Consider the following 26,848-nt stretch of genomic DNA (forward strand, 5'->3'; position numbering starts at 1 on the left):
AAAGACTTATAGTGATTTTGTGTATGATTTTACTTTATACTGTGTATACTGTACATATACTTTTAAAAGCCTGTAAGGATAGGGATACATAAATACCCGGGCAACGCCAGGTTATCAACTAGTGTCTTATAAAATACAAAGCGTTTACAGTTCTGTTCAAGACGGTCATCCCCTCCTTATGAAATTATTTCCTGTCATTTGTACTCTACTTAATTCGAACTCTAGCCATAAATAATTGGGAGAAGCAAAATAACGGATCAGTGAGCATGAGAACTCCTAAACCCAACACCATTGATTGTGGGAGCAAGCTGGCAAGATAAACTTTCCTCATCATCCATCAGTGGAGAACAGGAGAGAGGTTTCATTGGGCAAAACCCAGTCTGGTCTTAGCAGAAGATGAGATGTTTGCCAACGAGGGTCACCACAAACACTTGAGAATGAGCAAACCAGCTCAAATCAAAACCGCAAATGAAGGAGAATTGAAGTAGAAAAAGATTGATTTTGCTTGGGAAACTGAGTTCTATTGAAATAATTGGGAGATGCTATTTTTGTTTTTGTTTTTCTCTTAAAGACACATCAAGAAAGAAACTCATAAGAGGCTTTTTAATTCAATTCCACTCATTAAACTAAGACTGGTATCTTTGAATCGCACATTAGATGAACAAACTATTGGGATTTTTATACTGAAACAACGCATTTCATCTGCAGTCAGAACTCAAAAATCACATATAACAGAGCCCTTTATTTGGATAAAGCAATTCAGGTGAGATCTATATCTAGGGATGTAGAGTCCCTAGGGAGTTGGGTGGCATAGAAATATGATCAATTAAATTAAATTAAATTAAATTAAATTACATACAGGTGGTCCTCAATTTATGACCCCAATTGAATCCCAAATTTCCATTCCTAGGAAAGACAATGGTTAAAGAGTTTTGCCTCATTTTACGACCTTTCTTGCCACAGTTGATAAGTGAATCACTGCAGTTATGAAGTTGAGTGAATCTGGTTTCCCCATTGATTTGACTTGTTTAAAGGTTGCAAAAGGGAATCCCATCACCCCGGGATACGGCGACCGTCATAAGTATGAGTATGAGCATCTGAATTTTCATCATGTGACCATGGGGATGCCGCAATGGTCGTAAGTGTGAAAAACAGTCACAAGTCACTTTTTTCAGTTCTGCTGTAACTTCAAACAGCCTCTATCTAAGTCAGAGGTCTTCAAACTTGGCAGCTTTAAGACTTGTGGACTTCAACTCCCAGAATTCTCCAGCCAGCAGCTGGCTGGAGAATTCTGGGAGTTGAAGTCCACAAGTCTTAAAGCTGCCAAGTTTGAAGACCTCTGCTCTAAATGGACAGTTTGAAGTTGAGGACCACCTGTATGTAAGTCTGATCAAGCTAAACTGTAGAGGTGACTCAGAAACATGATATTATATTCCTTATTTTCTTCTTTTCATTTAATCCGCCTCTTGTATTTCACTTTTCCATGTGGCTTTACTGGGTAATGTTTTTATGTTTTATTCTGTATGTTGAAATGGCCTACGGGCTAATCAGCAACACTAAAGAAAGAGAACTAAATAAATAAAACAGAAAGGTATCACGGCCACCATGATGTAAAACAGGAAACTTCTTCAGACTAGGGTCAATGCTCGTCTTCACATCCACAAATGTCCTTCAAAGCTTACCACACAGCCATCTTTGCACATCGTGTCGACAGAAGTCTGGAACTCCCCAATGAAGTCATGTCCTCCATCGTTGTCGTAGTCATAACACACAATCTGGCAGAAGAAGCAGAGGGACGATCAGGATTTTCATCCCGTTTCCTGAAGTCCCCCCAAAAATGACCCCTCCAAATTTTAAAAATTTCACCCTACTTATGGAAGAGAAGAAATTCCTAAAAGTGCTCATTTCTCCCAGAGGTAGGACAACTGCTATGTTTCTCCGAAAATAAGACCGGGTCTTATAATGACTTTTGCTCCAAAAGTCGCACTAGGGCAGGGCAGGGGTGAAATCCAGCAGGTTCTGACAGGTTCTGGAGAACCGGTAGCGGAAATTTTGAGTAGTTTGGAGAACCGACAAATACCACCTCTGGCTCCAGAGTGGGGTGGGAATGGAGATTTTGCAATATCCTTCCCTTAGGAGTGGGGAGGGAATGGAGATTTTGCAATAGCCTTCCCTCAGGAGTGGGGAGGGAATGGAGATTTTGCAATAGCCTTCCCTCAGGAGTGGGGAGGGAATGGAGATTTTGCAATATCCTTCCCTCAGGAGTGGGGAGGGAATGGAGATTTTACAATAGCCTTCCCTCAGGAGTGGGGAGGGAATGGAGATTTTGCAATAGCCTTCCCTCAGGAGTGGGGAGGGAATGAGATTTTGCAATAGCCTTCCCTCAGGAGTGGGGAGGGAATGGAGATTTTGCAATAGCCTTCCCTCAGGAGTGGGGAGGGAATGGAGATTTTGCAATAGCCTTCCCCTGCCAAGCCCACCAAGCCACGCCCACAGAACCGGTAGGGAAAAATTTTGGATTTCACCCATGGGGCAGGGGTGTCAAACTGGATTTCTTTGAAGGCCGGATCAGCATTTTAGTTCTCCATGGGCCGGCGGGCGGAGGGGAGACAGGATGGACGCCTCCTGCAGTACTTTACCGGCCAAAACGGGCAGCGGCGGAGTCACACCCCCATGCCTCGTTTTCGGCCTCTGTGGCCTCCAGCAGCACTCTGCTGGCCAAAAACGAGTCTCACAGCCCGTTTTCGACTGGGCGAGTGCTGCTGGAGGCCGGGGAGGCTGAAAATGGGCCGCAGGTGTGGTAGTGGTGCATGTGGCCTGCTTTGGCCAGCAGAGGCACTGTGGGCCGGTCCTTTGATATTTCCAGGCCAGCCCCAGGGGCCGGATTTAAGCACCCTGCAGGCCAAATCCGGACCCCGGGCCTTGAGTTTGGGCCTTGAGCCCTGCATTAGGGCTTATTTTCTGGTTAGGCCTTATTTTGGGGGAAATACAGTACTAAATGCATCCGTCTGGCTGACGATCTTAACTGGGGTTTATTTTTAAGGTAGGGCTTATGTTACGAGCATCCTGAAAAATCATGCTAGGGCTTATTTTCCAGTTGGGTCTTATTTTCTAGGAAACACATTATTGCCAGGTACCCAAAGGTGCTTTTTCAAGTCATCCATGACTTGAGAATCTCCATAGACCTATTACCAGGTACCCAGTTAACAGTCAGATGTTCTCTAGAACAAGTTGATGGTTTAATTTCAGCAAAAGTCTCACGAAACAATCTTTTCTATACCAACGTGTTGGCCAGTGGTACGTTTCAAAATTTTTTACTACTGGTTCTGTGGGTGCGGCTTGGTGGGCATGGCATGGCATGGTGGGTGTGGCTTGGTGGGCGTGGCAGGGGAAGGTTACTGCAAAATCCCCATTTCCTCCCAATCACCTGGGACTTGGGAGGCAGGGAATAGATGGGGACGGGGCCAGTCAGAATTTTTACTACTGGTTTTCCAAACTGCTCAAAATGTCCGGTACCGGTTCTCCAGAACTGGTCAGAACCTGCTGAAACCCACCTCTGGTGTTGGCATCCATTCTATGTATTATTTTTTGTTCCATAAATCATAGTTTAAGACCTTCAGGTAAGATGCATTAAGGTGCTCTCTCATTGCCTAGACCAGGGGTGTCCGACCTTGGTAAATTTAAGACTTGTGGATTTCAACAGCCAGAATTCCCCAGCCAGCATGAATGGAGACACAAAGCCTGGGATCTTTGGAGTTGAAATTCAACAGAGAAGAGCACAGCAGGTTGGGGTAAGATATTCTAACGAAAACGTTATCTCTCGGCCACAGTGGAGATAATGGATCTGAAATGGAAGAAGATGAAGAGGACAATACCTTGATCTGCTTTTCTGTCTCCCCATCGCACAGAGAGATCAAAGGCACCGTGAATGGCTTCCATACAGGATCGAGCGTATATTTAATTACCTGCAATGGGAAGAAAAAGCCAGTAAGACAAAAAAAACTTCAGACGATATTTATTTATATCTCTCCCCCCCTTTATTATTTTTACAAATAACTCAAGGCAGCAAACATATCCAATACATTTTCCTCCTCCTATTTATTTCCCCCCACAACAACCCTGTGAGGTAGGTTCGGCTGAGAGAGAGGGACTGGCCCAAAGACACCCTGCTGGTTTTCAGAGCTAAGGCAGGACTTGAACTCATGGTCTTCTACTTTCTAACTGGTGCCTTAACCACTGGCAAAACTGACTCTTAACATTGTATTAATATCAATGCTATGACAATTGTCAGCTTTGGAAGCCATATTAGGCCGGAAGCTTCCATGCTGCCATCTTCTCCTGTGTGGGAAAGTAGGAGGGGGGGATTTAGTAGAGGCGTTGCCTGTAGACATAATAAAATTCTTCCTGTCGGTCAAGGTCAGGGCGATCCTGCATCTGGAGAAGGAGTGGTCAGAGTGAGGTCTCAAAATGGGATGAACGGTGATTGCAGCGGGTGATCGACTGAGGAGTGAGAGGATGGTTTTAGGGGTTTTGACTTACTGAGGGAAAACCTGGACCTCTCAGATTCAGGTTTTCCCAGATGTGCCAGTTTACCTATTCTAGTAAATGGAACTTTGAAAACTTTCCCTTCAACATTGTTCAATAGAGTCCAAAATGTCTTGCAGAATCCTTCCCCTGCCATGCCCACCAAGCCACACCCACAGAACCAGTAGTAAAATTTGAATTCCACGACTGTGTCCCTGAATGGTTTATCTGCTGAGGTAAGGGCTCCATTCCTTGCAGGATTTCTGCTTTCATACACATCTTGCTTTCTAGTGCAAATGAAAACAAGCCTCATCCTTTGAGTGAGGCACCCTATGGACTGAGCCAAACCTCCCTCTAAATGATGCAATCTGGCATCTCGTTCATTCATGACAACAACTGCATGAAAACAGTGTTCCTTTCCTGCTGTCAACAGACATTCCAAGAGACATCAAAAGAAGACTCGGAGCAGATGTCCCAATGCATAAATGGGCAAAAAGAGCAACCTATTTTCCAAAGCACCCGAAGGCCAGACAAGGAACAATGGATGGAAACTGATCAAGGAGAAATCCAACTTAGAACTAAGGAGAAATTTCCTGGCAGTGAGAACAAGAGCCTTGGTACTACAGTGGTTTAAAGCACCCTGTTATTAACACAGCTGCCTGCAATTTACTGCTGGTTCGAATCTCTCCAAGGCTCAAGGTCGACTCAGCCTTCCATCCTTTCTAAGGTAGGTTAAATGAGGACCCAGTTTGTGGGGGCAATAAGCTGACTTTGTATAAATATACAAAAGTATGAAGGCTATTGCTTAACGCACTGTAAGCCGCCCTGAGTCTCCGGAGAAGGGCGGCATATAAATCAAATTAAAATAAAAAAAAAATAAAAAAAATAACAATCACCACTCGCAGTTCTGCTTGCTGAGTAGTGGCTGCGGGAACTGGGTCTGTCTAGTTTAATGAAAAGAAGGACTAGGGGAGACATGATAGCAGTGTTCTAATATCTCAGGGGCTGCCACAAAGAAGAGGGAGTCAAGCTATTCTCCAAAGTGCCTGAAGGCAGGAAAAGAAGCAACGGATGGAAACTAATCAAGGAGAGAAGCAACCTAGAACTAAGGAGAAAGATCCTGTCAATGAGAACAATTGTTCAATTGAACAATTGGCCTCCAGAAATTTTGGGTGCTCCATCACTGCAGGTGAATGGAAATTTTGCAGTATCCTTCCCCTGGAGTGGGGTGGGAATGGAGATTTTGCAATATCCTTTGCCCAGGAGTGGGGAGGGAATGGCGATTTTGCAGTATCCTTCCCCTGCCATGCCCACCAAGCCATGCCCACAGAACTGGTAGTAAAAAAATTTGAATTCCACCAAGGTCGTTTCCAACCTTATTATTCTATGTTCTATGTTCCTCTGGATGGAGTCACTAGATCCTAAATTTGAGGGGTGGGAAGAGGTGAGCATTCTTGGGGCTTTTTAAAACTATTTTTTGTTTTGTGCTGCTGGTTTTTTTTTTTTTTTTTTCATGCTTTATAATGATGAACCATAGATTGGCAGCTGTTGAGCTTCTGGGAGACAAGATTTGGGCGAAGAGGATAATAACCTGCGGTTAATATAAACACAGACCCACACACACATACAAACATGTCACTATAAAAATATGTACTCCATTATGGCTCCATGGTATTCGCCACTTTATATCGTTTGTGTATTTGGCAAGTAATCATTATATCATCATCTATTTCAGTGTTTCTCAACTTTAGCAACGTGGATTTCAACTGGCTAGGAAAATCTGGGAATTTGAAATCGACTCAAGTTAAAATTCGTTCAGGTTGAGAAATGCTGATTTATTTTAAATTCCAATCTGAGGATATCACAGAGGCAGGATTTTGACTCGTCCATCCAGAATTGTGCAAGGTTTTTCTTTAAAAAAAAAAAAAAGATCCTTACCTTGAGAAAATAATGAGCAAAAATAAATGGGAAGGATCTTCTGCATCCCGCAGAAAAATGAAGAGAAATTCATGGCGTTCTTCACCAACATATTGGACTCTGTTGAGTGTCCTCTAATATCTAGATCAGGGGTCTCCAACCTTGGCAACTTTAAGACTTGTGGACTTCAACTCCCGGAATTCCTCAGCTAGCAAAGTTGCCAAGGTTGGAGACCCCTGATTTAGAAAACATAATAGCAACAGTTGATCATAACTGGAATATTTTGAAGGCATCTCTCCTGTCTCATTGTGAGGCTCCCACAGTTAGTTTATCCTGTACAGGTAATCCTCATCTTACAACCATTCATTTAGTGACCATTTGAAGTTGAAACAGCTCTGAAAAAAACGGGACTTAGGACCATTTTTCACATTTGCAGAATCCCTGTGGTCACTTGATCCAAATTCAAACGCTTGGCAACCGGCATGTGTATACAACGGTTGCACGTGATCGCCTTCTGTGACCTTCTGACAAGGAAAATCACTGGGGAAGCCAGATTAGTTTAACATCCGTGTTACTAATTTAACAACTGCAGTGATTCACTTGGCAAGACAGGTCATAAAATGGGGCGAAACTCGCTTAACAACTGTCTTGCTTAGCAACAGAAATTTGGGGCACAGTTGTGGTCATATGATGAGGACTAGATCAAGGGAGGTACTCATACCACTCTACAAAGCCTTAGTAAGACCACACCTAGAGTACTGCATCCAGTTTTGGTCACCATACTATAAAAAAGATGTTGAGACTCTAGAAAGAGTGCAAATAAGAGCAACAAAGATGATTAGAGGACTGGAGACTAAAACATAGGATGAACGGTTGCAGGAACTGGGCATGGCTAGTCTAGTGAAAAGAAGGACCAGGGGAGACAGGATAGCAGTCTTCCAATTTTTAAGGGGCTGCCACAGAGAGGAGGAAGGGGGTCAAGCTATTTTCCAAAGCACCCAAAGTCCAGACAAGGAATCATGGATGGAAACTGATCAAGGAGAGATTCAGCCTAGAAATGAGGAGGAATTGTCTGACAGTGAGAACAATTAACCTATGGAACAGAGGTTGCATTCGAAAGTTGTGGGAGCGTCATCACTTGAGACTTTCAAGAAAAGGTTGGACTGCCATTTCTCAGAAATGGTGTAGGTCTCCTACTTGAGCAGGGGGTTGGACTAGATGACCTATAAGGTCCCTTCGAACTCTGTTAATCTGTCTGACTCCCTGTAGTATTTGGCTGAAAAAAAACCTGAAATGATACAAGGTGATCAACTTACAATATAATGTCCCCACCATAAGTGACTTACCTCTGTCCTATGGACCAGCATCCATTTCCCATCATCCCCCTGTTTATAAAACTCTAAAAATGGATCTGATTTCCCGAACAAATCCTGCAAGAGAGAGGAGAGTAAAAAGCATGTAGAGGATTGTCAAATGATTTTGGTTCTTGGAAGCCGAAGCAACAGCCAACAGGTCTTGTCAATAGATCTTTTGGGACCCCTCCTTGTTGGCTCCCCTGCACAGCTCCGGATATATATTGTGATGGCTGAACGCAAGTTTGTCTTTACCCGGTGCAGTTAATGTTCTTTCAATCCCACCTGCCTATTCACAAAAGAAAATCAATTTACGATCAAATAGAAATTCTCAAGATTGTTAATGAGAGAACAGCTTGAATGGCAGTCACTTTGTCTGGTGCTAGAAGAATTACCCAACCCGGTATGTCCAAGGAAGAAATGAGACTGAGTGTGGGTGAAGTGTGAATATCCTCCTCACTTCAGAAAGGAGGAGAGAGAGAGAGAGAGAGAGAGAGAGAGGGAATGAGAGAGAGAAAGAGGGAGGGGGAGAGAGAAAGAGGGAGGGAGGGGGAGAGAGAGAGAGAGAAAGACAGAGGGAGAGAAAGAGAGAGAATGAGAGAGAGAGAGAAGGAAGAATGGAGAAAGAGAAAGAGGGAGGGAAAGAGAAAAAGAGGGAGGGAGGGAGGGGGAGGGAGAGAAAGAGGGAGGGAGGAGGAGAGAGAGAGAAAGACAGAGGGAGAGAAAGAGAGAGGGGGAAGTTTATTAAATAACTGTTCTGTTCTGTTCTGTTCTTTCTGTTCTGTTCTGTTCTGTTCTGTTCTGTTCTAAGTTACAATGACACTGACAAAATGACTTATGACCATTTTTCACACTTAGGATCGCTGCAGCATCCCCATGGTGACCTGATCAAAATCCAGACCCTTGGCAACTGATTCATATTTATGACGGTCGCAGTGTCCAAGTGATCCCTTTTACAACCTTCTGACATGCAAAGTCAACAGGGAAGCCAGATTCACTTAACAACCATGCTACTAATTTAACAAGCGCAGGGATTCAATTCACAATTGTGGCAAGAAAGGGGCAAAATTCACTTAACAAATGTCTCACTTAGCAACAGAAATTTTGGGCTCAATTGTGGTTGTTAAGTAGAGGACTATCTATATAGTCCTGCCTGGTGGTGCAGTGGACTAAACTACTGTTTAGCTGCCAGCTGCCTGCAATTACTGCGAGTTCAAATCTCACCAGGCTCAAGGTTGACTCAGCCTTCCATCCTTCCGAGGTAGGTAAAATGAGGACCCAGATTGTGGGGGCAATAAGCTGACTTTGTATAAAAAAGAACACCGCTGGGAGGGGGGGGGCGAAAGCCCTACTAAGCAGGTATATACAAAAGTATTCAGGCTATTGCTTAAAAGCATTGTAAGCCGCCCTGAGTCCCCAGACAAGGGCGGCATATAAATCAAACCAATAAAATAAATAAAATCAAACTAATAAATTTCTTCAATTATTTGACTATCTCTTTGCCCAGTCTTGAATATAGCAATAGCACTTAGACTTCTATACCGCTTCACAGTGCTTTACAGCCCTCTTTAAGCAGTTTACAGAGTCAGCCTCTTGCCATCCTCATTTGACCCACCTCAGAAGGATGGAAGGCTAGGTCAACCTTGAGCCGGTCAGGATTGAACTGCTGACAGTCAGCAGAGTCAGCCTGCAATACTGCATTCTAACCACTGCCAACAATGGATGGATGGATGGATGGATGGATGGATAGAAGAAAGGAAGGAAGGAAGGAAGGAAGGAAGGAAGGAAGGAAGGAAGGAAGGAAGGAAGGAAGGAAGGGCAATAGCAATAGCCCTTAGGCTTATATACCGCTTCACAGTGCTTTACAGCCCTCTCTAAGCGGTTTACAGAGTCAGCCTATGGCCCCCAACAATTTGGGTCCTCATTTTACCCACCTCGGAAGGACGGAAGGCTGAGTCAACCTTGAGCCGGTCAGAATCGAACTGTCAAACTGTTGGTAGTCGGAAGTCAGCAGAAGTAACCTGCAGTACTGCAGTCTAACCACTGTGCCACCACAGTCCTTGATTTATGACCAGTCATTCAAAAACGGTTCCAAGTTAGGGCAGCTTGAGCCAGTAAAGCACTTCTGACTGTTGTAAATCCTTCCATTGCTCCCTCCTGAGGTCACATGACTGCAATTTGCAATGTTTTTTGGCCAGTTTCTAGCACAACTTTGTTAATGTTGTTATTTGTTGTTTTACTATTTTAATGTGTGCTGATTTTAATGTCTGTAAGCAGGCCAGAATCATTTCTGATGATGGGTGGCACATAAACTGAATGACTGAATGAATGAACGAACGAACGAATGAATGAATGAATATCATTCATATATTTTTAAAATATTTTTAATTGGTTTCTTATTTTAAACTGGGGCCAAATTAATATATATCTTTTTAATTGTTTTTAATGTTTGTATTGTATGTTTTTTATCTGGCTGTACACCGCCCTGAGTCCCTCGGGAGAAGGTGCGGTATATAAATTTGAAATCATCATCATCATCATCATCATCATCATCATCATCATCATCATCATCTATTCAGAGCACATATGCAAACTTATGACCGCATGGTTCCCTTAACAACCACGGGATTCACTTAACAACTATCATAGAAATCAGTTGAAAAATCAGGTCCTGTTATGGGGACCTCAATTTATCACTGCAATGAGCTACAATCAAAATTTTGGTCCAGTTGTGACAATAAGTGAAGGGCTGCCTGTAATGTTGCTAACCCCACAAGAATACCACTCTTATTTTACACAAGTATCTCAGCAGCAGAAGTCCCAAACGGACCCTCGATTTGTGAACCAACAATTAAAAATTGTTCCATTACCCACTGGATATGCCTAAATTGTAATTACCCCCAGGTTAAGAACCAGTGCGGTATGAGAAAACAACTGGATTTGCAAAGTTAATAATAAACAACTGAGATAAGATGACCAAAAGGATTAATTAGTTCTCCCTACGATAAATGCCAACATTTTATCAGCTACTTCTGGATTTACACTGGAAAACTATTCACTGCCTTCTTGGGTCTCCTCGTCTGCAATCCCGATTCCGTGTACTTATGCTAAATTGCATCACTGGGGATGAAGTGCTAAGTAATTAATTTTTAGGGCACGACTCTTCCTCCCTCTTGAAAGGTCTAACAAAGCAGGAGAGCTGTCGAAAGTGAAACAGGATAATTTTTAATAGAAAGTTTTGAGAACTAGTAATTTACCTGCCATGTGAAAATGCCACTTGGCTGATTTAAGTAACCAAGTGTAATTTCCCCTATGCTCTCTCCCTCCCCTTCTCTCTCTCTCTCTCTCTCTCTCTCTTTCTTACTCTTTCTCTCTCTCTCTCTTTCTCTCTCTCTTTTTCACACTTTTCTCTATTTCTCTTTCTCTCTCTTTTATCCTTTCTCTCTTTCTCTTTCTGTCTTACTCTTTTTCTGTCTTTCTCTCTTTCTTTCTCACTTTCTCTCTTTTTCACTTTTTCTTTTTCTCTCTCATTCTCTCTCTTTCTTTCTGTCTTACTCTTTTTCTCTCTTTCTCTCTCTCTTTTTCTTTCTTTCTCACTTTCTCTCTTTTTCACTCTTTTCTCTTTTTCTCTCTCTTTCTGTCTTACTCTTTCTTTCTCTCTCTGTCTTTCTCTCTGTCTTTCTCACTTTCTCTCTTTTTCACTCTTTCTTTTTCTCTCTCTCTTTCTCTTTTATCCTCTCTCTCTCTCTCTCTTTTTCTTTCTGTCTTACTCTTTTTCTCTGTCTTTCTCTCTTTCTTTCTTTCTTTCTTTCTTTCTTTCTCACTTTCTCTCTTTTTCACTCTTCTCTCTCTTTTTCTCTCTCTCTTTCTCTCTCTTTTATCCTCTCCTCTCTCTCTCTCTTTCTCTGTCTTTTTTACATACACATACAACTAAGGTTGCTATCTTGGTGAATTTATTTATATATATATATATATATATATATATATATATATATATATATATATATATATATATATATATATATATATATATATATATTTCTTTTAATTCATAGGTATAAATGTGTGATATTTTTGCAATCAGGGTTTTTTCCTATGTTGAAAGATGTTAAATGGCCATGGTGGGATGAAATCTCTATTCATCACTTTCAGGCCTGTCAGACATTTTATGTTGTTTCTTCTGAGACTTATGGGAGACTGGGATAGCACTATTTCGGCCTTCTTGGGCCTCTTCAGCCAGACACACCCATATTTTATGACTCCTCCCTGTAGAGGTCAAATATTTATTTCTTTTAATTCATAGGTATAAATGTGTGATATTTTTGCAATATGGGTGTGTCTGGCTGAAGAGGCCCAAGAAGGCCGAAATAGTGCTATCCCAGTCTCCCATAAGTCTCAGAAGAAACAACATAAAATGTCTGACAGGCCTGAAAGTGATGAATAGAGATTTCATCCCACCATGGCCATTTAACATCTTTCAACATAGAAAAAACCCTGATTGCAAAAATATCACACACACACACACACATATACATATATATATATATATATATATATATATATATATATATATATATATATATATATATATATATATATATATATATATATATAAATGTATATACCGCCCTTCTCCCGAAGGACTCAGGGCAGTGAACAGCCAAAGGTAAAAACACAAAATACAAAATACAAAATTTAAAAGCAATTTAAAATCAATTAAATAATTTGCACAAGTATCAAGCACAGAGGAGCAGGATCACACATTAAGTCAATGAAGATTCTCAGTAATCTAGGAAGAATTGTTTAAAGATTGAGTCATCGCAACTGGACTATTTTTTGTTGTTAGTTTGAGACGTTTCGGTGCTCATCCAAGCAGCTTCATCGATCAGAGCTAGCCGGTTAGGCAGCGATACATTGGACTGTACCATCTCCTACTACACCAACCTCAGGGGTATCGGCTGCCAACCTTATGCTTGCTGTGCTTTGCTGCTGGGCAGTGGCAAACTGCCATGGACTCTGGGGAATGATGGGAGGAATGCTTGGGAAATAGAAAGTAGAAGCTGTACTTCCTCAAGATGCTGCCTCAAGGCCACCCAGCTGGAAGAAGGAAGGAACTGCATACCCACCTACGCTTGAAGTGACCGTTTTGAAATCATCTTGCTTGAATCTGATGGGTCAAAGGGAGGCAGTTAAGGGAGGCAAATGGGAGGCAGTTAAGGGAGGCAAAAGATGAACTTGGGGATTTGGGCGTGCGATTCTCAGTTCTGGCTATGCAGTGCTGCAATACACTTGATCTCTAATAAAACTATATCTTTGGAGGCAAGGATTGTTTCTAGCTATAGCAGTGTTTCTCAACTTTGGTAGCTTGAAGATGGGTGGACTTCAACTCCCAGAATCCCCCAGCCAGCAGCGCTGATCTATAGGTTGAAGTTGTGGGCAGTCTGAAACCCCCAGGGGTTTCCTCCCCAAAGTACGTTGCAATATCTCGAAGAAGATTCGCAGTACAGGTCATCCCCAACTTGCAACAGCTCATTTAGTGACCGTTCAAAGTTACAGCGGCATTGAAAAAGGCGACTTATGACCATTGTTCACACTTACGACCATTGCAGCATCCCCGTGGTCGCGTGATCCAAATTCAGATGTTCATATATATGACCGTCACAGTGCCTTGGGGTTCATGTGCTCCCTTTTTGTGACCTTGCAACAAGCAAAGTCCGTGGGGTAGCCAGATTCACTTAACCACCCTATTACTCAATTAACGGCAGTGATCCACTAAACAGGTGTGCCAAGAAAGTCCTAAAATGGGGAAAAATTCACTTAACAAATGTCTCACTTGGCAAAAGAAGTTTTGGGCCTCCATTGTGGTCATAAGTCAAGGACTACCTGTAATCCAGGTAGAGTTGTTTGAAGATTGAGTCACTGCAACCGGACTAATTTTTGTTGATAGTTTGAGACAACATACATTAAGTTAAAGTTCGAAGAGTTGGGGCTCAAATCTCTAGACAAGAATCCGGTCTATTGGAGAGAGAGGGACGGAAGAGTAAGGAGGAAGGGAAGGGAAAGCAGAGTAAGAAAGAAGGCAAGACAGGGAGGAAGAGAGGAGGAGAAGGAGAAGAAGAGACGGGAAGGGAAGGGAAGGGAAGGGAAGGGAAGGGAAGGGAAGGGAAGAGAAGAGAAGAGAAGGAGAAGAAGAGACGGGAAGGGAAATGAAGGGAAGGGAAGGGAAAGGAAGGGAAGGGAAGGGAAGGGAAGGGAAGGGAAGGGAAGGGAAGGGAAGGGAAGGGAAGGGAAGGGAAGAGAAGAGAAGAGAAGAGAAGAGAAGAGAAGAGAAGAGAAGAGAAGAGAAGAGAAGAGAAGAGAAGAGAAGAGAAGAGAAGAGAAGAGAAGGGAAGGGAAGGGAAGGGAAGGGAAGGGAAAGTAGAGAAGAGAAGAGGAAGGTGGGGAAAGAAAGTTGGAAGGAGAAGAGGGAAGAGGGAGAGGCTAGGTTTGAGGAGAAAGATTGCTGTACAATTAAAAAAAAGATGAAGTGGAAGAAAGGCAGCTCTGAACAAACAAATATAAATATATTATGAAAAAGAATGAATTGTTAAAGAATAAAAGAGGACAAATATGTACAACTAGCAAAGTTAGAATTTAGGGATAAATGAAGGAGGTGCTTATATATGCAAGTATAGAAATATTGAGGTATATTCAAAAAAAAAGGGAAGGGGGGAAGACGATATTGATAAAAATTGTAATTGAGTAAAAATGTATTGGAATTTGACTAATTGTATAAGATAAGAAACCACCAACACTCTGTTCCAAAAAAAAAAAGAGAGAGAGAGAGAGAGAAAGGATGTGGGTGAAGGTGGGAGAGGTGAAAAGAAAAAAAACCAATAAAACTTGTTTAAAAAAAAAAAAAAGAATCCGGTCTATTGCTACTGCATGCAGGCATCAGTGAGGACAGGGGATTCGAACACAGACCTTCTTATCCAGCTTCCTGCCGGCCATGCTGAGTGTGATCACCCGATTGTCCAATAACTCCTGGGCTGCTATCTGAAAAGCAAGAGGAGAAAGGGATCACTCTTAAGAATACCAGCCGTCGGATCCCTTCGGGGAGTCTTTAAAAATGCAGGAAGAAGTGCAAGAGAGCTTTTCCTTGGGAGGAAAATTCAGCAGGAGAAAAAGACAAATTAAAGAGTCATTATATCAGGGAGCAATGCTTTGAAAAGTAAAAAAAAAAAAAGACTGTGCGCCACAGCTGATCAACTGCCCCTCGCGTGCTGTTCTACTTACTGCATACCTCCTTTTGGCGTGCATTGTGTGCAATCACCTCGCATTTGGTGCGTGGTGGGGACTGCACATGTGCAGCCAGCGAACCGGTAGTAAACAGGGTCAGATTTCACCGCTGATGCAGCCCCCAATTCTTTTTACTGGCCCAATCAAGCGTATTGTGTGAACATCAGCACCTTGAGTGACCTTGAGGGAGTTTGCACTACCTTGCCAGCACCAGGAACCCTTGGCCTTCAAACTGGTGGAGACCTCTTGTGCGAGGATGTGAAAATACAGTCCTGGGACTTGAGTTTTGCAGGAGATGCTAGATTTGGGTGGCCCTAGTAGAAGGTAGTAGAAGCTGCCTGCAATTACTGCAAGTTCGAATCTCCCCAGGCTCAAGGTCGACTCAGCCTTCCATCCTTTCTAAGGTAGGTAAAATGAGGACCCAGTTTGTGGGGGCAATAACTTTGTATAAATATACAAAAGTATGAAGGCTATTGCTTAACGCATTGTAAGCCGCCCTGAGTCTCCGGAGAAGGGCGGCATATAAATCAAATTAAAAAAAAAAAAAAGTACCATTATGGTGATGTAGGTAGTCCTTGACTTTCAACCAATGGTAGATTCCTTCCGGTTCGGTGGAGCCGGTAGCGGTGACGATATGATGTCACCGAACCGGTTCTCTTTGTTCGGGAGCTGGGCCCTCCCGCCCCCGCCCCCTGCATTATTATTACCTTTTATTTGGCCCCGCCCCCAATCTACTCACTGCCTCCTGAGTCCCAGCTGATCGGCTAGAAAGAAAAAAACTGTTTAAACTCTTGCTGCAGGGCTTCAAAGGGCCGCCCTACAGCTGATCAGAGTTAAAAGGCAAGTGTGGTGGTAGACTGGTGTCTCCAAAAACAAATGGGTAGACCGGTGCTTCCAAAAACAAATGGGTAGACTGGGGCCTCCAAAACAAATGAGTAGACCAGTGCCTCCAAAAACAAATGGGTAGACCGGAACGCTCCAAGAACAAATGGGTAGACCGGTGCCTCCAAAAACAAATGGGTAGACTGGTGCCTCCAAAAACAAATGGGTAGACCAGTGCCTCCAAAAACAAATGAGTAGACCAGTGCCTCCAAGAACAAATGGGTAGACCGGTGCCTGCAAAAATAGTACCGGGTAGACCGGTACAGCTCTGCAAGCAGTTAAAAGCCTGGTAGATCAGTACCTCTGCTAAATCCTAAAGAATTGTCACATTACCATCAAGCCACGCCCACAAAATAAGCCACGCCCAAAGAACCGGTAGTAAAAAAATTTAGAACCCACCCCTGCTTTCAACCATTCATGTAGTGGACCATTCGAAGTTACAATGGCAATGAAAAAAGTGACTTATGATCATTTTTCACACTTAGAATCATTGCGGCATCCCCAGGGACCCGAAATCAAACTTCGGATGCTTAATTCACATTTATGACGGTCGCAGTGTCCCAGGGTCACGTGATCCCCTTTTGCGACGTTCTGATAAGCAAAGTCAATGGGGAGGTCAGATTCACTTAACAACCGGGTAACTAACTTAACAACTGCACTGATTCGCTTAACAACTGTGGCAAGGAAGGTCGTAAAATGGGGATAAAACTCACTTAACAACTGTCTTGTTTAGCAACAGAAATCTGGGGCTCAACTGCGGTCGTAAGTCGAGGACGACCTGTACTGTGAGTCTTTTTGTTGTTGTCCTTGTGTGTGATTTGCAGGTTGGAATGGAAACATCAGTAATAAATAAAAATCAAGCTGGCCTACCAACGGGGGCTAAAATCAGTGATCTGAGCCAGATGTACTTTGAATATCTTAAGTTTCTTTGGAGGAAATTAAGAGCTAAATATGACAACTCAATAACAGATGTTGGCAGGCGGAGACTGAGTCAAGCTCCAGAAAGAATCTCAATGCTCTCTTCAATTGGTGCAAATGACTAAAGTTTCCATAATTTATCTTTTCTTGGCGTCATTCAGACCCTTTTTTTTTTTTTTGTAAGTACCACTAAATTCTCACACGGCTGCTTCCTTTTTATTCCCACACGTTTGCTTCTAAGCCAGTGTTTCTCAAAATTGGTAGCTTGAAGATGGGTGGACTTCAACTCCTAGAATCCCCCAGCCAGCAGCGCTGGCTGGGGGATTCTGGGAGTTGAAGTCCACCCATCTTCAAGCTACCAAGGTTGAGAAACACTGTTCTAAGCAAAGAAAGAGAAAAAAACAGAGATGGGAATGGGTACCATACAAGTAACAGAGAAGTAGAGGCAATAAAAGAGCCTTGGTAGTACAGTGGTCTAAGGCACCCTGTTATTAAGCTGGTTATTAAGACCAGCTGCCTGCAATTACTGCAGGTTCGAACCTCGCCAGGCTCAAGGTTGACTCAGCCTTCCATCCTTTCTAAGGTAGGTAAATTGAGGACCCAGTTTGTGGGGGCAATAAGCTGACTTTGTATAAATATACAAAAGGATGAAGGCTATTGCTTAACGCACTGTAAGCCGCCCTGAGTCTCCAGAGAAGGGCGGCATATAAATCAAATAAAAAATAATAATAATAATAATAAAAATAAGTGGAGGATTTTTTTTCTTGCCTGAAAAAAAACAGAATTTCACGCACGGGAGACCAATCCATTATCGGCACGGAAAGTAGTACCCTACTCTGCCAACCATTTCATCATATTCGAATCACCATTAAATGAGTGCGCCTTTTGGAAGCGCATAAAAGCTAACAGAATTGTGCCAGCCCTCTAAAAAACAACCCAAAGCACAACATTGGATGATACTTTTATTGAGATTAACACAAGGTTGCATGAACGATTGTACAAGCTTTTGGGTTCTTCAGAATTTAACGATCTTGAGCTATTTTGCTTAAGATATTCTGATTAAGATGTTCCTCTATATTTTGAGTCTTTCAGGCTGTTTTTCTTTAACTGGGACCCCCACTTCCCATCACTCTAAGTCAGGGGTCAGCAACCTGCGGCTCTGGAGCCACATGTGGCTCTTTCATCCCTCTGCTGCGGCTCCCTGTCGCCAGTCAGCACTACAATTTTGAGAGGAGCTTCCAGTTTGGCGGGGGGGGAGGGAAGCAGGGCATGCCAGGAGGAGACTCTATGGCAAAGGCCGGGTTTTCAGGTCAGCGCACAATTGATAGGGTTAGAACTGGTAAAGGAAAAAGGACGCCATGCTAGGAGGAGACTCTATGGTGGGGGAACCGGACTTCCGGTCAGCTCCAGAATTGAATGGGGGGCTTCCGGTTAGGACCTTTGGCTCTTTGAGGGTTTAAGGTTGCCGATCCCTGCTCTAGGTATTTATATCTGATGGAACCCTATCCAAGACATCTGCCTAAAATACATGAAGAACGGTTGCAAGAATTTGGTATGTCTAGTCTGGAGAAAACAAGGACTAGGGGTGACATGATAGCAGTGTTCCAATATCTCAGGGGTTGCCACAAAGAAGAGGGAGTCAAGCTATTCTCCAAAGCATCTGAGGATAGGACAAGAAGCAACAGATGGAAACTAATCAAGGAGAGAAGCAACCTAGAACTAAGGAGAAATTTCCTGACAGTGAGAACAATGAATCAGTGGAACAACTTTCCTCCAGAAGTTGTAAATGCTCCAACACTGGAAGTTTTTAAGAAGAGATTGGATAACCATTTGTCTGAAGTGGTGTAGGGTTTCCTGCCTGAGCAGGGGGTTGGACTAGAAGACCTCCAAGAACCCTTCCAACTCTGATGTTCTATGTTCTGAAGGTTGCAACCAGGGCTACTGCATCAGAATCAGAATAGAAGCTGGAAGGGACTTTGGAGGTCTTCTAGTCCAGCTCCCTGCTCAAGCAGGAGACCCTACACCATGTGAGACAAGTGAGGGGATACTGGTCTGCTTGTACCCTGCATAGCTACTCTCCAAGAATTCTCCTCCTCTTTCCAGATCTTGCCTGGAAAATGTCGGTGTGTAGGTGGGGAGAGAAACAGATAGATAAAAAGAATGGCATTGGCCAGGGCTGAAAATAGCTTTTTCCTATTAGCCACTATTTGCTTTCAAAGCGATCTGAACAAACTAAGTGAGTCACAGAGATTTTGCTGGTGGAAGTGACCCAAAATCAGCTGGTAATTGACTTTTTCTCTTCTTCCATTGTTCAGCAGAGGAAAATCTGAAGTTGGAAAGCAAACTTATCTTGGAAGGAGTATGTAGACACAGGAAGGGGTCTAAATATCCAGGGCCGCCTTATTTATCATGCTTCCAAGTCCACTGTTGCTAACTTCACCCGTGAAAAAAAGGTGCTCGGCTTTTTCCTCCTAAACGAATTTTCTATTTGCCAAAAGATGAAATGCAGCAGGGCGAAATAAGAGAAGGATGCCAACCCCTTGGTAAAAAAAATACATGTTTGAGATAATTGCACAGTAGTAGACTCATCTGGACTGCAGCCAAAACGTCATTGCTGTAATTGATTGAAAAACGGTTGATCTGTATAGAGAAGTTAATGGAGGCTTTATTCTAAACTCCTTGGACAGCAAAGGCAGCTCACAAGCAAGTACTGGAGCACATAACACCAGTTGCATCGCTGGAAGGCAAAATCACAAAAGTGTGTCTCACTAGCTTTAGCCGTGTCATTGAAGGGGAATTCACCGGAGAAAGCAATTATGCTTGGAAGAGTTAGCGGTAAAAGGAAACCAGGAAACCAGGCTGTTGTGGCCTGCCAGCAGAGCTGGCAGCAGAGTTGGACAGCAAGGAGGTTGGAGAGGAACATGGGCCATTCCTGGAGTCTGGGGAAGGCTCTGATGAGGGCTCTGCGTCGGAGGCAGAGAGGGGGCCAAGGCCATCTGGTAGTTCTTTGCTGCCTCCGGAGTCTGACATCAGCGAGGCAGAAGAACAGCGGGAGCCTGTTCCCCATGTGAGAATGCGCAGAGCTGCCAGGAGAAGGGAACAGCTAAGGAACAAGGGTCGACTTGGGAGTAAAGCCACAGGTGGACAGTGAATGGTCCCTCCCATAGGGAATAAAGAGGAGCGAAAGGGGAGGGGAGTTTGCAGGAGTTCAATTGATTAGGGTGAAGACCTGTTCCTGACTTCTTGCCAAGTAATTGCTGCTACAGTGTAGCATTTGGAAGATATCGGTCTGGCAATTCTTCAAGCCTGATAGAGGTCTGTAGTTGTGAAATCTCATGAAAGAGCCTTGGTGGCGCAACAGACTAAAGTGCTATTAAGTAGCACCAGCTGCCTGCAATTACTGCAAGTTCAAATCTCACCAGGCTCAAGGTTGACTCAGCCTTCCATCCTTTTGAGGAAGGTAAAATGAGGACCTGGTTTGTGGGGGCAATAAGCTGACTTTGTATAAAAAAGAACACCGGGGGGGGGGCAAAAGCCCTACTAAGCAGGTATATACAAAAATATGAAGGCTATTGCTTAACACATTGTAAGCCACCCTGAATCTCCGGAGAAGGGCAGCATATAAATCAAACCAATAAATAAATAAATAAAGACTTTGCCGGGACTTTGCTGGAGAGGAATTCCCTTTAACTTAAATAAAAGAGGTTTTATCGGGACGAGGCATCTGCTGCATGATCTTGGGAGGCCTAGGCCTTCCAAGAACACAGTGCTTGGACCCCATCAAAGCTGACACCAGCCAGAGGATAGAAAAACCCAAAAGACATAGTGGATGATGAGAAGATGTGGAGAGACCCACAGAATCGCCATGAGTCAGACCCAACTGAATGGATAACATCATCATCACAATTCTGAACACCATACCTAAAATGTTGAAATTATGAAGGACAAGGACAACCCATGATAGAAAACTGTGCTTTGGAGTCTGTTTGCAAGTACTGTGGTATTGTGCCAATCAAAGCATGACACTGGCATGTTTTCCTATCTCTTTACTAATTCACCCCCATCTTCTGGTACTTGAGAAGATGTCCCAGAGAAGAGGCAGTCAACTAATTCTCCAAAGCACCTGAGGGCAGCACAAGGTGGTAGATCATTTGAAAGCGACCAACCTGGAACTAAGGAGAAATATCCTGACAGTGGGAACAATTAGTGGAACAGAAGTTGCCTTCAGAAGTTGTGGGTGCTCCATCACTGGAGGTTTTCAAAAACAGAACGGATAGCCTAGAATGGCACAGGGCAAGGGTGTCCAACCTTGGCAACTTTCAGACCTGTGGACCAGTGGTGGGTTGCCCCCGGTTCGGACCGGTTCTATAGAACTGGTAGTAAAACCAGCGGGAGGCTCCACCCACTGACCCTGACGTCATCAGAAGCGATCTGCACATGCGCAGAAGCAAGGCGCGCACACGAAGAGAGAGAGAGAGAGAGAGAGAGAGAGAGATCCCGTTGCAAACCGGTAGTAAAGGTAAGTAGAACCCACCCCTGCTGTGGACTTCAGACAGCATAGCATAGGTGGCTGGGGAATTCCGGGAGTTGAGGTCTTAAAGTTGCCAAGGTTGGACACCCCTAATATAGGTTCTTTTGCTTGAGCAAGGGGTTGGACTAGAAGACCTCCAAGGTCCCTTCCAGCTGACTTTGTATAAAAAAGAACACTGCTTAGGGGGGGGGGGCGAAAGCCCTACTAAGCAGGTATATACAAAAGTATGAAGGCTATTGCTTAACGCATTGGAAGCCGCCCTGAGTCTCCAGAGAAAGGGCGGCATACAAATAGAACCAATAAATAAATAAAGGAGCCTGGACAGCTCAACAGAAAGAGCACTGTAATTTAACACCAGCTGCCTGCAATTAAAGTAAGATCGAATCTCGCCAGGCTCAAGGTTGACTCAGCCTTCCATCCTTTCTAAGGTAGGTAAATTGAGGACCCAGTTTGTGGGGGCAATAAGCTGACTTTGTATAAATATACAAAAGTATGAAGGCTATTGCTGAGCGCATTGTAAGCCGCCCTGAGTCTCCGGAGAAAGGGCGGCATACAAATAGAACCAATAAATAAATAAACCCTATTATTCTATGTTCTACAATTCTCAGAGTAGGTCTGTGGAGTCCTGAGCCTTTACTTTACAATCTCTGCGACTCCAAATGTCAGCCCCCTTTTAGCTAAATAAGGTTTTAAAAAAATAAAGAAACCTACTTCCGGAGCAGTGTTAAGCATGCATAAAACTGAGAAACCATGAAACGTATGTATATAAATAACACCGGAAACAACAGCTAAACTACATTTTAATATAGAATGCTTATCTAAATGGTAATCATCTCCTTTAAAATTAAAGGCTAGAAACCCCAGCTACAAAATGCAACCTTTTGCCTGCCTGCAAGCTTTGGCACCACACTATTGCGCTCAAAAGCAGAGGCGCTGCGGAGAACATTTTGCAAAAGCTTTGGCAGCATCTTCCTTTCCACCCACTTCGCTTCTGTGTTCTGAACAGCACCTGTTCAGGGCAAAGAAACGTTCCAGCAGCCTTCTCCAACTGGCTTTGTCCAGAGGCTGTTACTACTATCTCCAGCTCATCCAGCCAGCACCCCCAAGAGTGAAGATGGCCACCCTGAAATAAATGTCTTTATTGCAGCATCCAATCTGAGTCAGTCACCTGGGCCAAAAGTTTGTTCTTTCAAGCTCTGGGGCTCATGCTGGAGCTCAACCTCAGGGAACTTTCTCTCTCTCCAGAATATGCACACTGGATCGTTTTACGCATTGTGTTTATATGGTGCCTGGTTGCATGTGGTTTTTAGTTGTTAACTAGGGTGTCGCCAGACCATCAGACCCAGGATCCGAGAGGGAAGTGGGTCAAACTGAGTTTCTTCGTGCTGTGGCACCCCTGTTGAGGCCCGAGACCGGATGAAGTGGGTGGTTACAGCAAGATCTGTGGCAGCCCCACAGAAAGCGCAGCCTGAACTGGGGGAGGTGGAGAATCTGCCAGCCCTCTCTCTCCGCTTGCTTGCCCTGACAATGCTGGCTTGCGCACACAATGCAAACCACCTACGTGCGCTGGCAGCTGCTCAGCTGAGCTGCCTCCTTCGAGCATGGGTGATCTCTAAGCAGATCACCGTTTAGCTGCCCGCTTCTGTGAAGCCTGCCTGCCTGCCTGCCTCTCTTGGCAGCGGACTCGGGCACAAGCATGCCAAAGCCGTTGCCTTGGCCAAGAAGAGATTTCAACAACTTTGCTCAAAGTCAGTTTCCTCGCCGCCCTGCCCAGCTCTCAACCATTTTAACAGACTAATATAACAGAGTTGGAAGGGACCTTGGAGATCTTCTGATCAAGGGGTCTCCAATCTTGGCAACTTTTAAGCCTGGAGGACTTCAACTCCCAGCTTTGTTGGCTGGGGAATTCAGGGAGTTGAAGTCCTCCAGGCTTAAAGTTCCCAAGGTTGGAGACCCTTTGATCAGAAGATCTCCAAGGTCCCTTCCAACTCTGTTATATTAGCCCATCAAGTTACACCCACAGAACCGATAATAAAAAAATTTGGATGTCAGGTATGCTTCCTTCAGTATCCAGGAAAGAAAACCCCAAACTCAAGCATTTTGAAGAATTTGGTACTTTTACTGAATATGAAATGATTAACAACCCAGGTAAAGCTGGAAGTGAGCAAAACGCGTGAAATGCATCTACTAAGCTTCTCCCCCCCCATGTTCATAAATCAACAGCCAATCCAAAGGTCTTCCAAAGGTCAGGTGGCAACACGTCTGGCAGCGTCATTCATCAGGAATGTGGACAGTTGGTCAGCCGTCCCCTTCTGAGATTTAGTTTCGTTTCTTACGAAGACCCATCCTAGAAAGAAAAAGAAAACACCTCCTTCTACCTTCCCCCCCTCTTTGCTCCAACTAATCCCTTCCCGTTTCTTATGGCAGCTGAAGCAGAAATGCTGAGGCTGACATTCGGCCCCCCTTGCAGAAGAGACGTTAGTCCTAAATAAAAGGAAAGAAAAGAGAGAGAACCAGAATATATACAATATTTAGGGTTTATCTGGGTATTTGGTATAAAATTGTTGTACTTTTTTGGGAGCTCGGACATCTCGTTTATTCACCCATTCAGCCTGAGATAAAGGAAAATGTTTCCAGGCAATCAGATATTGGACTTTACCATGGTGTTTTCTAGAGTCCAAGATTTCCTTAACTTCAAAATGTTGCTCCCCCTCTATGAGAATGGGAATTGGAGGGGTGCTTTGATCAGCCCTTAGGGGAGACGAGTGTTCAGGTTTCAATAGACTAACATGAAATACAGGATGTATTCGTCTCAAGGTTTTTGGCAATTCCAATTCAACTGTTACTGGATTAATCAGTCTAACCACACGGAATGGTCCTACATACTTAGGCCCCAGCTTTTTGGACTTCTGGGTAGTTTGTAAGTATTTGGTAGACAAATAGACTTTGTCCCCCACTTTATAGATGTGAGCTGGGGACCTTTTCTTATCGGCTTGCGCCTTATGAGCCCGGTGAGCCTCATCTAATGCCTTCCGAGTCACTGCCCAAGTGCTCTTTAATTGTTCAATCCAATCCATCAAGGAGGGATTTTGGGGATCATCTTGTGGTAGCTTGGGAATGGGTACAAAATCCTGACCCGATGCGACCTTAAAAGGGGTGAATCCGGTGCTACTGTGTACAGAATTGTTATATGCCACTTCTGCAAATGGCAACAAGTCTACCCAATTGTCTTGCTGGTAATTTACGTAACACCTAAGGTATTGTTCGAGCACCCCATTGGTTCTTTCACAGGCCCCATTTGTCTGAGGGTGGTGACTGGAACTTAACCCCTGTGCGGAGCCTATCAATTTCAAAAACTCCTTCCAGAAACTAGAAGTAAATTGCACACCCCTGTCAGAAATTATTCTTTTCGGAGATCCATGTAGTCGGTAAATCTGCCGAATAAACAGTTTTGCAAGGGTTTTTGCTGAAGGGATCTTTGAGCAAGGGATGAAATGTACTTGTTTGGAAAACAAATCAGTTACTACCCAAATAACAGTGCAGCCTTCACTGTCTGGTAAGTCCACGATAAAATCCATAGATATTTCTTTCCAAGGGGCGTTCGGTCTAGCCACACTTTGCAGTAATCCAGGGGATTTTCCTGGAGGTCTTTTAGCCGAGGCACATACTGGACAGCTAGCCACATATGCCTCTATGTCCTTTTTAAGCGCAGGCCACCAAAATTGTCTCTTAACAAGATGTAGAGTCTTGACAAACGCAAAGTGTCCTGCGGCCTTGGCATCATGAGCATATTTCAATACGGTTGTTCTTAATGTGGCTGGAACGTACAATTTCGATCCAACCCAAGGTAGTCCATCACGAAGTGTGCATTCATTCGAGTGGGCCTTAAACCACTCGTCAGTTTTTAGCGCTTCTCGTAATTTTTCGAGCAAATCCCCAGAGAGTTCTGTCTCGGTTTTACTCTGCGCTCTGGTAGTGACAGGTGTTGCCAATTGCGTCAAGGGGATCATTGGTTGAACCACTTCCTTTTTTATGCTGTTGTACTGTGGCAATCTGGAAAGTGCGTCCGCCATGAAATTTTTTCCCCCAGGAAGGTAACGTAAAGTGAAATTGAAACGCTTGAAGTGTTGGGCCCAGCGCGCCTGTTTTGGTGATAGTTTGCGTGGTGTTTTTAATGCTTCTAGATTCTTATGATCAGTCCACACCTCAAAAGGGTGTTTTGCCCCTTCTAAAAATTGTCTCCATGTTAATAGCGCCCATCTAACTGCAAACGCTTCTTTCTCCCATATGGCCCATCTCCTTTCCGTGTCTGATAGTTTACGGGACGTGTAAGCACAGGGTTGTAATATCCCATTTTCATTCTTTTGCAAGAGTATTGCTCCTACAGCGACGTCGCTAGCATCAGCTTGTACTACAAAAGGTTGTTCCATGTCGGGGTGTTTGAGCACAGGTTCAGCTGCAAACAGTCGTTTCAGGTTTTCGAAAGAAGCTTGACAGTCCATAGTCCATTCTAGTGGTTTCGAGGGTTTGGGCTTTACTTCTCCCTTGGTTTTTAGCAAGTTTGTAATTGGCAGCGCGATTTTCGCGAAAGAGGGGATAAATTGTCTATAAAAATTGGCGAATCCTAAGAAACTCTGTAACTGTTTACGGGTGCGTGGTGCGGCCCATTCCATCACTGCCCGGACCTTTTCCGGGTCCATCTCTATTCCCTCATGAGATATACGATATCCAAGGTAGTCGATTTTGTCTTGGTGGAATTCACATTTAGAAAGTTTGGCATAGAGTTCAGCTGCTCTGAGTTTATTCAAGACCGCTCGAACCAGTCTTACATGGTCGGCCATGTTGTCAGAATAAATTAGAATATCGTCCAAATAGACCAACACCCCCTTATATAGGTGCTCATGCAGCACTTCGTTGATCAACTGCATGAATACAGCCGGGGCTCCCTGTAGTCCAAAAGGGAGTACTTTAAACTGGAAACATCCCAGTGGGCAATTAAATGCTGTCTTCCATTCATCTCCCTCTTTTATTCTCACTCGGTAGTATGCCTCTCTTAAATCAAGTTTGGTAAAAATTTTCCCCTTCCCTAAATGGGCTAACATGTCCTTCATGAGTGGGAGGGGATAGACATTTTCTACGCAAATGGCGTTCATGTTTCTATAATCAACGACTAATCTGAAGGATCCATCTTTCTTTTCGCGGAACATTACTGGCGCCGCCACCTTTGGTTTGGCTCGTTCGATGAATCCCCGCTCTAAGTTTTTGTCGATAAACTTTTGCAATTCCCCCAATTCTCGAGGTGTCATGGGGTAAATTTTTGGTTTGGGAAGCTTCACCCCAGGGAGTATTTCAATGGTGCAGTCAGTGGCCCTGTGGGGAGGCAGGGCATCTGATGCTTTTTCGCTAAACACTTCCTTGAGGTCCCAATATTGTTTTGGAATTTTTT

General features: G+C 43.8%; 1 protein-coding gene across 4 annotated transcripts in view; it reads right to left on the reverse strand.

The window, feature by feature from the left end:
• CPNE2 (copine 2) overlaps positions 1 to 26,848 on the reverse strand; it is a 153,675-nt gene that overhangs the window by 38,264 nt on the left and 88,563 nt on the right. For all 4 annotated transcript variants that reach the window (XM_070953228.1, XM_070953229.1, XM_070953227.1 and 1 more), the window contains exons 5-8: positions 14,757 to 14,828; positions 7,788 to 7,871; positions 3,876 to 3,965; positions 1,683 to 1,775 (exon numbers count right to left, since the gene is read on the reverse strand). In XM_070953228.1, the coding sequence (XP_070809329.1) occupies positions 1,683 to 1,775; positions 3,876 to 3,965; positions 7,788 to 7,871; positions 14,757 to 14,828 (339 nt within the window). The remainder of the gene's footprint in view (positions 1 to 1,682; positions 1,776 to 3,875; positions 3,966 to 7,787; positions 7,872 to 14,756; positions 14,829 to 26,848) is intronic.

This window comes from Pituophis catenifer, unplaced genomic scaffold (genome assembly GCF_029215685.1).
Source record: "Pituophis catenifer annectens isolate HBS135680 unplaced genomic scaffold, rPitCat1.0.hap2 SCAF_13, whole genome shotgun sequence".
NCBI classification, from domain to species: Eukaryota; Metazoa; Chordata; class Lepidosauria; order Squamata; family Colubridae; genus Pituophis; species Pituophis catenifer.